This window comes from Phoca vitulina, unplaced genomic scaffold, assembly GCF_004348235.1.
Source record: "Phoca vitulina isolate PV1807 unplaced genomic scaffold, GSC_HSeal_1.0 scaffold1, whole genome shotgun sequence".
In the NCBI taxonomy this organism is placed as follows: Eukaryota; Metazoa; Chordata; class Mammalia; order Carnivora; family Phocidae; genus Phoca; species Phoca vitulina.
In genome coordinates this window covers 19393321-19411025 of record NW_022589704.1, presented here as the reverse complement: position 1 = coordinate 19411025, position 17705 = coordinate 19393321, and the positions used below count along the sequence as shown (strand labels likewise).

The following is a 17705-nucleotide window of genomic DNA, read 5'->3' as shown; positions in this document are numbered from 1 at the left end:
AAGGGTGGAGAAGCTCCGCTCTGGATGAAGAGAACAAGGAGGGAGATGGAGGGAGAAGCAGAAACTCACTCGCCCCCCCCCCACTCCCACCTGAAGGAGACAAGGCTGAGAGAGCCAGAAAAGCAGAAGGTGATGGGAGGGGCAGCAGCTGTCCAGGTGTGCCCATTTGAGCCAGGCCCTTTGCACCTCTGCTAGGAGGGCACTCCTACCTGGAGTTTACCGATGGGGAGATGCCCCCAGCAAGGCTGCGTACTTGGCTTGAGCACGGTCACCCAGAGGAAGTGGATTCCCTCACAGATCTGTCTGCTCCATGAGCACCCTTCTCCAGAATAATACTTGGCTTTTGGAGCTACCAACTGATAATAACCAATCACTATGTTTTTGAGCACCTACCTATGTCAGGCACTGTACTGGGCACTTGCACACACATTATCCCATTTCATCTTCATAATAACCTTTTCTTATTCCCATCCCCTTGAGGATGAAACAGAGGCTCAGAGAGGTTACATGACTTGCCCAAAGTCATTCAGCAAATAAAGAAGCAGAGCATGAGATGCACCAGATACTGGGCCTCCACTGTTCAGTGCATCCTTTTGAAACCTCCTCCCCTCTTCTTCCATTCACTGAACTCCTTCTGGAAAGATCACGTGTGAACAGCAAAGGTGGGGTGAGAGGGCGAGGAGAAGGTGAGCCATCATGGGGTGGGGGCACAGACTGGCAGGTAAGGCAGGGCATTTCCACCTCCAGAGAGCTGAGCCCATCTGACAGAACAGCTCCCCTCCCAAATAAACCATCATAATCCAGTACTCCAAGAAGCCGGCTCCTGATCCATCACTCCTCTGTCCAGGCCTGAGAGGATGCAGCAGGACTCCAGCCAGCCCTGCCAACCAGGACCCAGCAGCCCCTCTGGCCTTCTTGCTCAGTTTTCCTCTCACCAAGACCAGCCCTGAAACACTGATGGGGAAACTGAGGACCAAAGTGCCACCTGGCCAATAAAGACAGTGGGATGGTCCTGCAGGAGGTTCCATGCCCAGGGAAACCCTGACCTCCGACCGCATCCCCACTTCCCCACCTATCCCGTTTTCCCGCCCTCGGGCTCCTTCGGCCGTTGCCCCCATCCCAAGTTTTTCCAGACTGCCCAAATTGGGCCAACCAGGGCTCTGCGCAGCCCACGGGATAACTGAAATGCATCCCCCTCCTCCTCCATTCCCCCAACCAGCCCCCCTCCCCCAACTAAGGGAAATACCTTCAAAGACCCCTCCCTTGGAGCTCGGGTCCCCGCCTGCCAACTTCAGGAGCTGCCCAGACCCCGCGCCGCGGCCCCCCACCCCTGGCCCTCGCCTTCACCTTGACCCGAGCCCGCTCCTGGGCCCCGAAGGTTTGCATAAACAAAGAGCGGGGCAGGGGACGACCCGGGCCCCGCCCCCGGCCCGCCGGCGCCCCCGCTCCCGTCCCGGACCCGAGCCGGTCGCGCCCCCGAGCCCCCCGCGGAGCCAGCCGGCCCGCGGCCCCTTACCTTGGCCCGGCATTTCGGATGACAGGAGAAACTGCAGACTGCGAGAGGGCGACACAGAAAGAAAGTTTAGCCGCGAGGTATGGAATGGAAACTCGGGCGAAATCTCCTCCCACCCCCGCCCGCACTCCGCGCTCGGGAGGGAAGGAGGGAAGGAGGGAAGGAGGGAAGGAGGGAAGGAGGGACGGAGGAACGGAGGGAGGAGGGGGCGAAGGGGGGCGGCTGCCGCAGCTCCCCGGGGCCTGCGGGGCGGGAAAGCCCGGGACTGCGGACCCGCGGGTCGGGGAGGCGCCGAGCGCTCATTGCCCGAGCCCCTGGGGCGGGCGCGGGAAGGTGGGGGGGGGCAGGGGGAGGGGCGGGGGGGACCGACTCCCCCGCTGGATCCTTGCCAGGGGCAGAGGGACCCAGGCCTCGTGGCAGCCGCGCCAAGGAATGGGGGGGGGGGGGGGCCTTCTCCCCTTACATACACACCAGGCAGGCAGGCAGCCGGCACCCCAGGAACCATGATCACGCTCCCTCTCCCCCAGAGAGAGACACACAGACCCGATTTACCGTCCAGGAGAGGACCGGTACACACACACATACACATTTACACCCATACACACACACACTCACCAATAACCACTATCCGCATTCACTCAGCCAGACAAGCACACATACACATATAAATACACACAGAGCCTCACACACATTCACACTTATGCCCGAGGGAAACCTCTGACTCAGGGGCACCAACACACACACTTTCACGGGACACCCTCAGAGTACAGCCTGACACAGACGTTGGACACAGACACATGGATAGATGCTTACACAGGCTCACAAACTTATTGTGCATCATTTGAAACACACACACACACACACACACACACACACACACACACAGCAGACTTAAATCTGCCCTCCCACTACCAGAAGCTGGAATCAAATTTCCTATGGGGTTCCCTCAGTCTGGAATGTCCCAGCCCTGCCTGCCCCACCCCCAGGGCCCTCCACCCTGGGGTTTGGTGGTCCCCTCCCACCAGGTCCCACAGATGGGGTGAGGGGGTCTACTGAGCTGAGCTTCTGCACTGACTTGACCTTGTTAGCTGCTGAGACCAGTGGGTTAGGGGCACTGGTTAGAGAACAGGGGTCAGGGAGGCAGGGGAGAGCTGCCCCAACCCCAAAGCCTTGGCAAGCCACAGCCCTGGGCCACAGCCAGCTGCACTGGCCTCTTGAATCTACAGTTCATCCAACCCCTTTCTGGCTTTGAGTCAACCTGATTCTCAGCAGAATGCAAAAGGGGAGACTGAGGCGCAGATGGAGGCCCAGAGCTGCAAAAGAGGGCTCTCCATACTAAGGCTTCTGATTGGTCTGTAGGAATGGAAGTCTGGGATGCGACCTTGGCCATCGGCCCTGCCTGGGACCTTGTTCTCCCAGAACCTTGTCCTGGCCCCAGCTCAGGCCTGTGACTCAGCTGTTGCTAAGCAAGGCTTTCCTGACCCCACCAGCCACCCAGGCCAGCTCAGGGACTTCTCCACCCGTGGCCACACCAAGACATACCCACCCCTGACCACTCAAGTCAAGTCATGCCCATCTGTCTAGACTTTCTGCTTCTCTCGCCCCACCCCGCCCCCACTACCCCAGGATGGCAACTCCCCTCCAGACACCCCAGCCCCACCCCCATGCCTTCTTTCCTGGCCTTGGAATGTGGAATTGAGAAAGCTTCAGGCCATGTGGCCTGAGCTTGGAAGGCCATTCCAGCCAGGCAGGCGCCCCACTGTGCCACTACGTCCAAACAGAAGGACCTTTCCCCTTCCTCTGCTAATCAAATCGCAAGCCTTCAGGAATAAGTCCTGGGCCTCTCCTCTGGAGGCTTCCCTCACTGTTCCCTACCTCCTCGCAGGTAGCACCACACAGAGCACGCTTCCCCCACCACCTTGGTCCCTACAGCTATGGCTCCTTCAAAGGAAGGACCTCTCTCTCCTTCTCTCTCTCTCTTTCTCTCCCTACACAGTACCTGCTACCTGGTACATACAGTAGAAGCTTAATAAATGATCGAGGAGTTGGACCTGACTGAAGATCTCCCCTGGAGTTTATGTGTACCCCCCATTTAATCATTCCCACCCCACTCTCAGCCTTTCCCTGAGCCATACCCTGCCCCCAACATTTCATAATCCATCAAAAAGGCATTCCCTAAGTGTCCACTCTGGGCCTCCCAACCCCAGTCAAGATACCAACAGCACAATGACAGCCAGGACCCCATCTCCCTCAAGCATCGTACTGCATACTCTGACAGGCCACAGAATGCACCAAATCCTTTCCTACCTCAGGGCCTTTGCACTTGCTGTTCTGGCTGCCTGGACCATTCTCCCTCACCCTAGCTGTCCATTGCTCACCAAGCCAAATCCTTCTTCTACTTCTAGAATCCACTGAAAGCCATCTATCTCCTCAAAGAGGCTTTTCCTGACCACCCAAATCACATTAGGCACCTCCAATATTCTTTCTCAGCAGCACCCTGATAATTTCCTTCTTAATACAGTTCACAGTCTGAAGTCAACATGGGTAATTCCTGCTCACTTATGAATAGTATATCTCCCTACACTAGACCCATGAAGGCAGGGAGCATGCCTGTCTCATTCACACAAATCCCCAGTAGTGAGAACAGTTTCTGATCCAGGCCTCCAACACCAAACAGCAGCTTTGTGCAAATTAGAAAATGTCTTACCCTTTGGGCAGACCAGCCCCTTGGCCACACAGCTGAATACAGCGTCTTTGTGGAAATGGCAAGAAGGTGCCCTTTCTCCAGGCGGACCCAGCTCTGTACCTGGGTGCATGGTTTGGAGAGCAAAGCGTGGCTGCTTCCAGTGCTCTCTCGGGGAGGCGCCCTTGGCAGCAAACGGCCTGCCTGACCATACAGGGCAGTCCTGCCTGTCACACAGTGGGCAGACGTCCAACAAATGCCCCTGGATGGAGGGCATTGGGCAATAGCAGTACAGCGAGCTGAGGGCTCCGTGTGTGCTGGAATGCTGAGCGTGCCCTTGAGAGCTCTCCAGTGGGGAGCAGACGAAGCCGGCCCAGCCCAGAAGACAAAAGCTCGGCAAAGTCCACTCAAGTGGCAGGTTCCCAGCAGCTCCGCTGGTGGATTGTTACACCTTAGGAGCACCTGCGCCCAGCCCCAGGGAGGCCCTCTTGCGCTGAGGGCCCCATCCCTCCAGGGATGGGGCCCTCACAGTCTGGCCACCCTTCTCCGGTCTCCCCCAGGGGGCAGTATTTCCTACTCTAACTGGCTGGTCCCCTACTGTCATGTGAAACTTGGGCATGCCACTCTGCAGGCTTCCCACTTCCCAGATGCATGGCACGTTCAAATGTGCTCCAGAAAGGGGAACTGTGGCAGCCAATGTTTCCTGCCTCCTGGATGCACACCTTCCTGTCATCCATTCCCACAGTGAATAGGGCTGGCTTACGTGGCCCACTGAATATTGTAGAACTGCTGGTGTGTGACTCCTGAGGCTCAGTCATCAAAGGCATTGTGGCTTCAGCCCCAGTCTCTTGGATCACTGGCTCTGGGGGAAGCCAGTTACCACGTCGTGAGGACACCCAAGCAGCGCTATAGAGAGGGCCATGTGACGAATAGCTGAGGCCCCCTGCCACCAGCCAGCGCCAACTTGGCAGTCGCATGACCGAACCACCTTGCAAGTGGATCCTCTGGTCCCTGTCAGGCCCTCTGATGACGACGACCCCGGCTGACGTCTTGACTACGACTCACGGGAGACCCGGGGTCCAAACCACCCAGTGAAGCCACACGTGAAACCCTGACCCTCAGAAACAACGTGAGATCATAATTTCATATCTGTTGTAAATTGCTAAGTTTGGGGACAAATTTGTTATGTAGCTACAGATAACCAACACAGAAACCAGAGCCCAGGATCCCGCAGAAAGCAAGAGGCTAAAGGCTGATGCTGGGCGCTGAGGCCAGAGGCCATCTCCTCGGTCCTTCCTTGCTCCCTGGGTACGGGCATGCTCGTTTCTGGAATTCCTTCTTCCCTTTCCTTCCCCTACCAAGCAATTAGTCATCCTGTCCCAGAAAGTAACTCCAAAGAGGCTGTCAAATCTCCCCCTTCCTGCCAGCCCCCCACCACTGCACCAGTTCAGACCAATTATCCTTCCCTGGGCCCTGTCTCCCCTCCAGCCTTGCCCCCCCTTTAATCCAGAGCCACAGACCATTCTCAAGTGCAAACTGATCACATTACACTCCTGCTTAGAACTGTCTTGTCCAACTCCTCAGTATGCTTACAAGGCCCTGCTTGGCCTGGTCTTGCCCCCACCTCCAGCCACTGCCCCAAGAGATCTGCCACACTGAACTCCCCAAAAGGACATTGAATCTGGTAGGTCTGAAATGGTGAACTCATATACATCCTCCAAGGCCTATTTCAAAATGCCCCTCCCTGAATAATCAGGCATTCAAAGATGATCACTCCCTGCTCTGTGCTCCCACTGAGGTCCTGTTCAACCTGGCAGCTTTGTATCCTGCCCCTTCTCCAGGCACAGGGTCTGACTTACAGATGGGGCTGAACAAATGTGGCGTAAATTTAAAACTGGAAGAATTCTTCCCAGCCTAAACCACTGGGACCACAGCTGATGTTCTGGGGCAATGGAAAGGACACAAGAGAGGGTGGGTGAGCCCCACTTTTCAGCCCCAGCCCCTGCTGGGAGAGGGCCAGTGTGGACCATGGTCAGTGCCTTCTGAGTGCCTCAGTACAAACACCACCTATTACCCAGCCTGGTTCTGCTCTCCATCTACCCGCTTACCTCCCTGGCTACATGGAGACTGGCTCTCAGTTCAGATGCCGGTCATGCTCTGTGATCCGGGACCAGTTATGTAGCCACTCTGAGCCTCCATTTCCTCATCTATAAAATGGGAGCAATAGTAACACCTCCTTCCCAGGGTTGTGAGAGTTGACTGACTTCATATAAGTGGCTGGCCCTGAGCATGCTCTATAGAAAGCTGTAGCTGGTATCAGCACCGTCTGATTCTGTATTACTGGTATTCTACCGGAGAACCCCCATCTCCTGGTCAGGAGACCGGGTTCTAGTCCTGAGTGCCATCATACAGCTGTGTGACCTGAAGCAAGTCGTTCCCACTCTCTGGTCCCCATCACGCCCCACTGACTCACTCATTTGCCTGCCTCAGCCCTGAGCCCCGGAACAGATGGTCCTCAAGCTCTCTCCCGGCTGTGAGAGCCTGTGGCACCCCACTGGTCTCTCCACCGGTCACCACCTGCCTCCTCCTCCCTCCGACAAAGAAAGGAGGGGAGGCCCAGGTTCCAACCCTGAACGCATCCTGGACACTAGGGGGCAAGCCTGCGGTTGACAGGGATGTCCACTCCACAAGGTACAGCTCCTCATCATGGGGGGACATGGGCAGGAAAACATCAGCCGTCCCATCCTCCTGGGCTGTGCGCTTGAGTCCTCCCCAGACACACATCCCAGGATCCACCCCACCTGAGCGGACCGTGGCCTGCCCCAGCTCCCGCAGAAGGCAGTGGCCTCGTAGGCCAGTGACCCCGCAAGATGAAGCCCCCTAGGGAGGGACCCTGCCAAACCAAAGCTCAATGGAGCCCCAGGAGCCTCATCTCTGCCCATGGGTGTCAACACGGCCCCCCACCCAGCAGGGCCCACCCCGTGGTGGAGCTAAGAACCCCATAGTGTGGAGGGGTCCATAGGTTACCTGCTGGGGTAGAAAACTACACCCCCAACCCCAGCCCTGAGCCAGCTCCCGCCTCATTGGGCTGCTGGGATTCTATCCTGAGGTGGCTTCCTGCCCTCCCGGGAACACAGGAAGCTAACATTGTTGGGATCTAAATGGCCTTTTCCTCCTGGCCTCGGCTCGGAAAATGAGCACATAGCCTCGGTGTGCACCTGACCCCAGCAGGAACCGCCCACACCCGCAGTGGGCCTCAGCTCCTCTCCCCAGCTGGCAGACAGACTGGCCCAGCCACCCACCTGCCCGCACCACCTCACAGCCCTTCCCTGCCCTGCTTATCTCCATGGCCTGGCTTGGGGGTGTGTGATGGTTTATATTATGTGCCAGCTCGGGTAGACTATCTATCATACCCAGATAGTTGTGCAACATGATTCTAGATGTTTCTGTGAAGGGGTTTTTGTGGATAAGATTAACATTTAAATCAACAGACTTGAGTAAAGCACATTAACTTCCATAATGTGGGTGGGCCTCATCCAATCAGTTGAAGGCCTGAATAAAACAAAGACTGATCTCCCCAAGCAAGAAGGGACTCTGCCAGCAACTGGTTTTGAACTTGAACTGCAACTCTTCCCTGGGTCTGCAGCCTGACAACAGATTTTGGACTTGCCAAACCTCTATAATTGTATGAGCCAATTCCTTAAAATAAATTATCTATCTGTCTATCCATCCATCAACTACCTACCGACCTATCTATCCATCCATCCATACATCCTGTTGGTTCTGTTTCTCTGGGGTACCTCAAGTAACACAAGGTAACTCAGGGGATGGCCCGGGGTTGTGGGCGCTGTGTGGCTCTGAAGTTCAAGCAAGAGGAAACCTTCTAGATGTTCCCATCCAGTGGTTTTCAAACTTTCATGCAGATGGACTCTTATGTGGAACCTCAGTGATCTTGGTTAACTTTTACTAAAAGCTTGTTCTGAGCCCTTTATGTATACATATTATCTCATTTAACCCCCAAAGTAACCTGAGGAGGGAGGTGTGCTATGTGTCTCATTTTAAAGGAAAAGTGCCTGAGGCTCATACAGGTGACACACTCTGCTCAAGTTCTTACTAGTAAGGGGCAGAGCTGGGATAGGAATCTGGGACGTCGGGGCTAAGTGCAAGACCACCATCCACCCTGCCTCCTGATATATTTAACTCCTAAAACCAGAACTGTTCTGATTAAAGTGGGCAAGGCTTCCAGCGTCCCAACCCCTCAAGCCTTTCCCCTTAGGTTTCTTCTTTTTCCTACCTTCTCAGGCCCCTGAATCACCTCCAAAAAAACTTTACAGTTCCTCTGGATGACAGTTTAGAGCCTCTGATCTTAGTCCAATCCGTCCTTTAGAGAAATGGGAAAGCCAGGCTCAGAGAGGTTAAGTTTCTCACCCAAGCTCACACAGCTGGGCCATGGCAAGCCAGCACTAGAACCCAGGGTCTTCCCACTCTACTAGGCTGACTCCAAAAAGGTCCTCAGACAGAGGGTAGAAGCTGGGATCCCCAGTGAAGTAACAGAGGACAAAGAGCTCCCTGAAACAAGGTTTCCCCAAATTCAACCAGTAAGGGCTTCTGGGTAGTTTTGTCCCATTGAGAGCCTAATTCTCTTTCCCAAGTGCATCCCACTCTGGGGAAACTGCGGGCCACTTCCCTACCTTCTAGGCTGATCAGAGGCATTGAGAAGGGAAGTAGTCTAAGCCTAGCCCCCAAATCCAGACCCAGATGGCAGCCCTTGGGCTCTTGATCTGGCATTCTGGTTTCTTCCCTTGGGTTTCAGTGTAGCAGAAGGCTAGGGCCCTTTGGCAAAGCTCTAGACTCCCTAGAGCTCCACCCCAAGAATCTCTGGGAAACCCACTGTTTGAATGAAGGAACTCTTACACACCCCTCAGGACCCAGCCTACATATGCCTTCCCTGATGAAGCCTGACAGGAAAATCTCTGCTAAGTCAGAGATGACCTTTCACACACACCTCTGTGTCAGCTTTGCCACCACGTTCTATGACTGTCTGATGGTATGTCTGTCTTCCCAGGTCAGGGGCTGGATCTTGGCACTGGTACCTGGCACTGCATCCAGCCCAGAGGGGGCTCAGTTCACGATCATCAGAGGGATGCACGTGTGTATGCAGGAGGTGAAGGGGCAGCCTCCACTGGCCGAGTTATCAAGCCTTTACAGACTCCAACAAGGGAGTTTTCCAGACACCCCCCCCACCCACCCGCGTCTGGGCCTCGGTGAGCATTCCTGGTCCAGCCCCTCCTCCATAGTTGAGGAAACTGAGTCCTGAGCAGAGACATGATTTATCTGAGGTCACACAGCCTGTGGGTGGCAGGGCCAGAGACAGGACCCCTAACAAAGGCCCGGGGCCTCCTCTCCCCCCATTGTCTCATCCGTCCGTCTCCCCCACATGGAGCCTTAGTCCCTAACACTAGTGTTCGTGTTATAGCCACACACAGAACCTCTGTGTTCCTCACAATCACCACCCCCCCAGGGACGCAGGACAGGGTTTATTGTTAACTGCATGGGGCACAGGAGGAGACAGGCTCAGCGAAGGAGAAGACTGGTAGCTGTCTCACAGGACCTCTTGGCCTGTTTATCAGTCACATTTACGCCTGAACGTCCCGCCACCTTAGTTCATTGTCTGCACGGTCCATCTATGAGTCTCCCAGACCAGGCCCTGGGCTCTTTGACTCCTCTCCCCACCCCTGTCTCCCACCCTGCCCCTCCAGCCACATTACATTAAACAGTGAAATGCGGGAAGGCGGGGAGCAGAAAACTGTCCGAGCTACAGAGCAGGTCAGACGGAGGGAGAAAGACAAGTGGCCCAGTTTCTCTAGATCTAGGAAAGTGTCCTCACCGCCCCTGCCTGCAGGAATTCCCTCAGCACTGCAAGCCCCGTGGAGACTGAATTCACAGCCTTGCTGTTCCATACACCCTGCCCCCCTACCCCCCAGCCACAAATCCAGAGGGTATCCATGCTGTAACCCCAGACTCGAAGCCCGTTAAAGGAACCAGAGAGCACAGCAAACCCTGGGCTTGGCGAACAAAACATGACCTGGATTTTAGTCCACAATCACCCCCTTCACCAGGGAGCAACAACCCATACCTGGTGGCCCTGGATGGATGGATGGATGGATGGATAAGGGCATCTATCCATCTCGTGCCACCTCCTGGTTCCAAAGCACAGAGAGTTGGCTCATTGCTGCATCTCCCACCAGTAAGCCCAGTGGCCCCAACCCTGACCTCAGGCCTGGTGACCCCGACGACCTTGCTGAGAAGGCACAGCATAGCCTGTAGAGCTGGGAGTCTTCAATCCTCCCTTGCTGCCCCCCTCCACCCGCCCCAGCCCTTCCATGGCCCAGTCCTGACACCTAGTGGTGCCTTTGGACTTCAGTCCTGGCTTTCTTCCCACTTCTCAGTAACTCATTCAGAGCTGCCAAACCAGCCCAACAGCCCACTGGCCACATGACCTCCACTCTGGTTCACACCGGCAGGGCCAGGCTCCCAACCAGGGAAAACCCGTGTCTCACCTTGGGAGCCTTCCATTCCCAGGAGGTCACATCCCCTCCTCAACCCAGGCCCTCAAGCCAGGTCAACTGGGGAACCCAGGACCACAGACCATCACAGAACATGCGGCCAAAGATGTGCCCAAGGTCACACAGTGAGTGCTGGGACTTCCTTCTATCCCACCCCTGTGCTGCCTCTGGTGGTTACTGGGGTCAAGGGAAGGCACACTGGGGAAGGAGGGGAGGCACTGGGGGGAGGCTCAGGGGCTAACTTCAGCAGGTTCATGGGGCGGGGTCAGGTGGGGCGGTGACCCCGCGCCCAGCAATTCGGGCCTGACTCCTCCCAGCTCTCACCCTGACCCACCACCTGTCCCAGCCAGACCTCTTGGGAGGAGCGTGACACCATGTGGCGGATATGGGTACTGCAGAAGTCCCTGTTGGCCGCCTAAACTCCGTCTGGGTATCCCAGCTCTTCAGTGAAGGACAATTAACCTCTACCCTTTGTCCAGAGCAGGACGTGCCTAGAATATCCTCCACACGCACATTCGACACACTCACACGCTCCCATCCACACCCACTCCCCACTCCATCATGCCGCTGAAAGTCCTTGTCTAGGAAGACTTCCCTCCCCCAGAGAGCACACCCCCTGACAGCCCCGCTGGGACCCAGCCAGCTGTGTGCCTTAGCAAGAGTCTTAACGACTCTGCGCCCCAGTTTCCTCCTTTCCTCCTCTGTAAAGCGAGGGTGACACAGGCCGCCCCCCCCATGCTGTGAGCACTGCAGGAGAGCCATGTGAGTGCTTTGATACGAAGTGCTTTGATGATTACTCCCTAGGCTGCCTTCCCACACCCACTGAGACTTCGGCAGGGGAGAGGGGAGGAGAGCGAAGTCCAGGTAGAGCCACGTGAGTCAAGGCCCAGGGCAACAGAGAGCCCGGCCCCTTTGGCATGTTTGACACACTTGGCCTACTCGAGAGCCGAGCCGGGTGCAGCCGGGCTGAGTATGGACTTGGGGGACAGGGGTAGATGGGTCAGAGAGCTGGCAAGGGGTGGAGGCCGGGCCTCACAGCCACAGGAAGGGGGCGGTGCTCTGTCTTGAGGGCAGGGGCACTCGCAAGGCTGTACCCAGGGAACGGCCGAACTAGGTGTGCATGGAGTCCCGCTGGGAGCTGGTGAGACAGTGGATCGGAGGGGGTGGGTCAGGAGGAAAAGGATCTACAGTCAGCCCTCCAGGCGAGAGAAGCCAGCAGCCTGAATAGGCTGTGGAGAAGCTCAGGGACTCAAACTATATTGGGGGGCCCTGGCGATTGACGGGACGTGGCGGGGGAGAGGAAGGCATCTGGTGGGACAGCTGGGTGGCAGGATGATGTCAGCCACCAAGATTAGGCGCAGGGGCCTCCTGCTGATTTTACTGTGTGACCTGGGCCAAGACACCGACTTCTCTGGCAGCAGGGACAGCCGAACCCCAGGCCGGGTGAGAAGCACACGAGAATAGTGATTGAAAAAGCCCAGCAGCCGCCAGGCCCTCCCTCCAGTCTGACCTGGGGCCTCTTAAACTCACCCCTAAATGTGGTGTCTTTCCCAGTGCCAGTCACACGCCACCCACACACCTTCCGCGTGCCCTCCACATGCCAATCCCAGGACCTCCACGTGTCACCCACATGACCGCCACACAGCACCCACTCACCTTCCACACGCCCCATCCACATGCCAACTACATGACATCCACAGGCCAGCACGCCCCACTCATGCAGCCTCCACACGCCACGCACACACTCAGTACATGCCAACCACAGACCATCCACACACCACAAACCACTAGCCGTACACCTTCCACATGCCATCCGCATGCCTTCTTCATATCATCCACACACAAGCTACATGCCATCTCCATGCCACCCACGACCTGTCATCATGTACCATCCATACACACCCACGAGCTTGCCATCTGGTGTGCTCAGCATCAACCCCCACGTGAGAACCTGGCCCCAGGCCAGGACCCCAAGGACATCTGCCCAGGTCCCAGGCCACCTCCTTCCCACCATGACGTGCTCCCCATCTCCCGTAGCCTGACCAGCTACTCACCTTTGCAGGTGCAACCCTCCCGGGTGATGACCTGACGGCAGATACCACAGGGCTTCACCTTCTTGAAGGTCTTCACCTTGAAGTGGTGAGTCTTGGGGGCCTCCAGATCCTCTGGCTGTGGGGGGAGAGGCACAGTGATCAGGCCTGGGCAGAAGGCTGGGGAAGGAGCTGGGGGGACTCGGGGAGAAGTGGGCCAGGACTGGGGAAAACGAGAGGTGAGAGCCCCTTCAGGGGTGACAGGCCTGAGCCCCCATTTCTGGGAGGAGGTGCCCCAGGAAAGAGAGCTGAGTGTGACCCAGACTCCGACACTTAGGTGGGTCAGCACACTGGGACACTGATTTTAAATGGCTTACTCAATAACAATTTTACAAACATACACCATGTCACCACACCCCAGAGGGCTCTCCCATGGCCATCCCAGTCAATATCCCCCTAAGGTAAATACTATTGTGACTTCTTTTTTTTTTTAAGATTTTATTTATTTATTTTATTTATGGGGGTTTCGAGAGGGGGAGGGGCAAAGGGAGAGAAAGAGAGAGAGAGAATCCCAAGCAGACCGCGCTGAGCACAGAGCTCGATGCGGGGCTCAATCTCAATCCCTGGGCCGAAATCAAGAGTTAGACACGGGGCGCCTGGGTGGCTCGTCGGTTAAGCATCTGCCTTCAGCTCAGGTCATGATCTCGGGGTCCTGGGATCGAGCCCCACATCGGGCTCTCTGCTGAGCAGGGAGTCTGCTCCTCCCTCTCATTCTCCCTCTGTGCTCTCTCTCTCTCTCAAATAAATAAATAAAATCTCTTTAAAAAAAAAAGTCAAACACTTAACCAACTGAGTCACCCAGGCGCCCCAATACTATTGTGACTTCTATCAGCAAAGATTCGTCTTGCCAGAGTCTGAAATTTCACTGAGCAGGCCGTACCCCTGCGTCCGGCTTCTGTCGCCCGGGGTTCATCCGTGGGATTCATCCACACGGCTGCCCGGAGAGCTGCTCTTTCTTTTCGCTGCGTGTGGTAGCCCACGTGTGAAAGTAGCTGCTTCCTTTATCCGTTCTACTGGTGATAGTCCTTAGCCTTTTTACCCACGTGCCCCCCATTCCCCCTCACCCCCTCGCTACCACCTCCAGCCCCAGCCCAGAAGCCTTCTGCCATTTTATTTTTATTTTATTTATTAATATAAATATTAGTATTTATAAATAAATATTTATTTATTTACAATGCCATCACTTTGCATTATGAAAATATTGCTCTGTTAAATCTCCTTTTTAAAACTATGGGGCGCCTGGGTGGCTCAGTCGTTAAGCGTCTGCCTTCAGCTCAGGTCATGATCCCAGGGTCCTGGGTTCGAGCCCCGCATCGGGCTCCCTGCTCAGCGGGGAGCCTGCTTCTCCCTCTCCCTCTGCTGTTCCCCCTGCTTGTGTTCCCTCTCTCGTTGTGTCTCTCTCTGTCAAACAAATAAAATCTTTTAAAAAATTTTTTTAAAATAAAAATAAATAAATAAATAAATAATAAATAAAACTAGCCCACCACACACATGAGATGAGAGGCGGGCAGGCAGTCCAAGCCTTCTCTGGGTCTGACCGGCCGTGAGCCCCTGGGCCAGTCACCGCCCACCGCTACCACAGGCCTCGGTTTCCCACTCTGGACAGCGCGAGGTTGGGCCCCACACCCTCAAGCCCCGACAGTCTGTCCTTGGTAACCACGTATAGGAACGCACTCTAAGCCGCAAAGCCCTGCCCCCACATGGCTTAGGACCCCCTCCTCCCATCTGCGGCCCTCAGCCCAGGCACAGGCTGGGGGCGCTCCCCGTTTGGAGGACGCCCCAGGAAGCTGTCCCTGCTCGAAGGCACCACGCCTCTCCAAGGCACCTCACCGTGGCGTCCAACCCGATTCATTTCCCGGCTTCGGCGGCAGGGGCCAGCAGAGTGCAGACATTGGCCGCTCCCTCGCTCTCTCCCTCTCCCAGGCACAGAGCTTCCTGACCCCCTCTACACACATAGCCACACACAGAGACACAGCTGATGACAGACCCTGCCGTTCCGGGGGAGGGTTCTTCTCTTCCAAGTGTCCCTCCTTGGACCCTGCTCCAGAGCCTCTGGGACAGGGGCTGGAAGGGGCGACTTGTGTGTTCAGAGGAGGAAGGGAGGCAGCCTCCCACAAACCCAGCCTGTCCAGGACTCCTCTCGGAAGACACTGCAGTGGTCTGGGGCAGAGAGAGGCTGAACCACAAGAGACACAGAGAGAAAAACCGACAGAATGAGAGAGAGACAGAAAGCCAGAGAGACAAAGAGGCAAAGAGATAGAGAGGGAGAGAGAGACAGAAACAGAAAGAATCAGAGAGACAGACACAGATAAAGACAGAGAGACAGAGAAAGAGGGAGAAAAGCAACAGTCAGAGAGGAAGAAAAGAAGACCCAGATAAGGCAGAGGCAAATAAAGGCAGAGACGAACCAGCACACACAGAGAATAAGCGAAATTAGACAGAAACACAGAGACTATAAAGGCAACCAGAGAATCAAAGGGGCAGACAGACAAAAGGACAGAGGCGCCAGCTCGAATGGGCCTCCAAAGGCTAAACCTGGGCAGATTTGAGCATCATAATACAGAATGATAGTAGTGGCTTAAATTAGTCCAGGCCAATATGTGAACTAAGTGAAAAAATTCAAAGTGTGATGAGAAAGAGAAGATTCACAAATCTCAAAGCACCTCGCCATGCCACGCTTCTAAATTACAAAAGGGAAAAAAGTAACTTTGCCTGGCAGACTACTCGTTAATCAAGGGATCAAAGCAAACACGACCAGTAATGCGATGAATGGAAATCGTGCACCACAGAGGGGATGCTTGGAGAACAGGACACCATGTCTGCCATGTTCCTGCCAAAGAGACACAAGCTGAATCTAATCATGAGGAAACATCAGACCAACCCAAATCAAGGCACAGTCTACTAATTAAATGGCTTGTGATCATCAAAAGTGACAAGGTCACAGAAGTCAAGGAAAGACTGAGATTTCCAGACCAATGGAGTCTAAAGAGATACAACAGTCAAATGCAGGGGCTGACTTGGAACTGGATTCTTCCCGTGTCCATAAAGGACATCATCGGGACAACTGGCTGCACCTCAGTGGGGTCTGAGGACAAGACGGTAGCCATGTGTCAATGTCAGGTCCCTGACTTTGATGGCTGGGTTGGGTTAGGTAGGAGAAAGTTCTCGTAGGAAAATTAGGAAAGCATGTAGGGGTGGTAGGGCACTGTGTCAGCAACTCGCTCGCAAACAGCTCAGGAAAACAAGTTCTTTGCACTGTATTTGCAACATTTCTGAAGTCTGAGACTGGCTCAAAATTCAAAGAGACAGGCAGACAGAGATGACAGGGAGGCAGGACAGAGCAGAGACAAAAGCCCAGGGCAGAGGTGGAGAGAGCAGACGGCCGTTGAGCCGGGAGCCCAGCACTGCCCCCTGGTGGCTAAACCAGGCAGCAGGGCCTGGGTCCTGCTAGTCCAGTGTTGTGTTCTAGGAGCTGTGCTTCCAGCTTCCACTGAGGGTGGGGGCAGGGCCCGGGCCAGGGCCGGGGCAGGGTCCGGGGCAGGGTCCAGGGCAGGGCCAGGGCAGGGCACTATCCTGCACTAGACCTCACTCAGTGTCCCCCAGCCTACCAGGAGAGGCAGGTGAGCCCCCTCCATTCTGAAGTCTCACCTCCCCTGTTTGCCCTTCTCAGCCCCTGGCAGGCAGCCTTCCAGATAATCTCTGTCATAGACATTCCAGGGAGGGGACCCAGCCCAAAGTCAACTGCAGCAGCCCAGCCCTGGGCTGGGGGGAGGTGCAGGAAGGGGACTTGGGGTTCAATTTAAGGCCTGTGTGGGGAGGCAGGCAGGAAGCCCTAAAGCCCAAACTTTTCAGGCCTACTCCAGCCACTCCCCAAGCCTGCCTCTCCCACCCTGTGGAGTCAAGCTGAGCTTCCCATTCCAGCTTATCCCCTAGACTTCTCCGTCTATACCCCAAATCCAGCTCTTCACCCAAAGCCCACGGAAGGTGGCCTTCTCCCCAAAGTATAGTTGGAACAGCGGAATCTCCCAAAAGAGGCTCCTGGCTGCCCAGTGAACAGATGGGGAGCAGGCAGAGCCTTCTAGGCTGACAAGCAAACGCCCAGGCTTCTCCCCTGGGCCCTGGGCTTGCCTGCCCTGCCTGCCCAAACTCATAAATGTGAGTTTACAAACTCTCTCCCCGCACGGGCGTGGGGAGCAGGAACAGGATTTCAGATACATTCTCTGGCCTCACTCATGGCCTCTGTAAGCAGCTTATGGGCCAAGGCCCTGCCCTTCCCCCCACCTCATTCTGGCTCTCTGGCTGAAGGAGCATTGGGATGGGAGTCTAGAGACCAGCTCTCTAGGCTGGTGACCCTGAGAACACCAATGGCCTTCTCTGGGCCTCACAGTCCCCAAATGAAAATGATGGGTTTGGACAAGATAGTCTGAGTATAGAAAGAGCAGGGGAACCGATGGGCCAGTTTGAGATGAGGGGGCTGGAGGAACTGGGGGGTGGGACATGCTCACGGTTACAGAGGGGGGTGCCTAATGAGATATCACCCCTCCAAGAGAGGCTGGGGGACCCACGTGGGAGCGAGGAGGCCAGCACCCCCAGGAAAGTGGCCCTAGGCTGTGACCTCCTCTGCAACATAGGCTTGCCCGGCTATAACACGGGTATCTGGCAATGTTGTTGAAAGAGTCACCCACAGAGGTCTGAAGGTCCCAGTTTGCAGGAGGAGAAAGTCTAGGGTGGGTGAGCCTTAGATCTTCAAATATCTTGAGGGGCTATCATTGTAAGAATGGACCAGACATGATCTATGAAGTAATTGAATGCAAAACAAAACTCAGGGGGCAGAAGCCACAAGGATGCATGAT

General features: G+C 55.6%; 1 protein-coding gene across 5 annotated transcripts in view; it reads right to left on the bottom strand.

Annotated features, from left to right (window-relative positions):
- Nucleotides 1-17705, bottom strand: part of TNS1 (tensin 1) — a 201539-nt gene that overhangs the window by 168760 nt on the left and 15074 nt on the right. For all 5 annotated transcript variants that reach the window (XM_032402452.1, XM_032402457.1, XM_032402469.1 and 2 more), the window contains exons 2-3: nt 12817-12931; nt 1517-1554 (exon numbers count right to left, since the gene is read on the bottom strand). In XM_032402452.1, coding sequence (XP_032258343.1) covers nt 1517-1554; nt 12817-12931 — 153 coding nt within the window. The remainder of the gene's footprint in view (nt 1-1516; nt 1555-12816; nt 12932-17705) is intronic.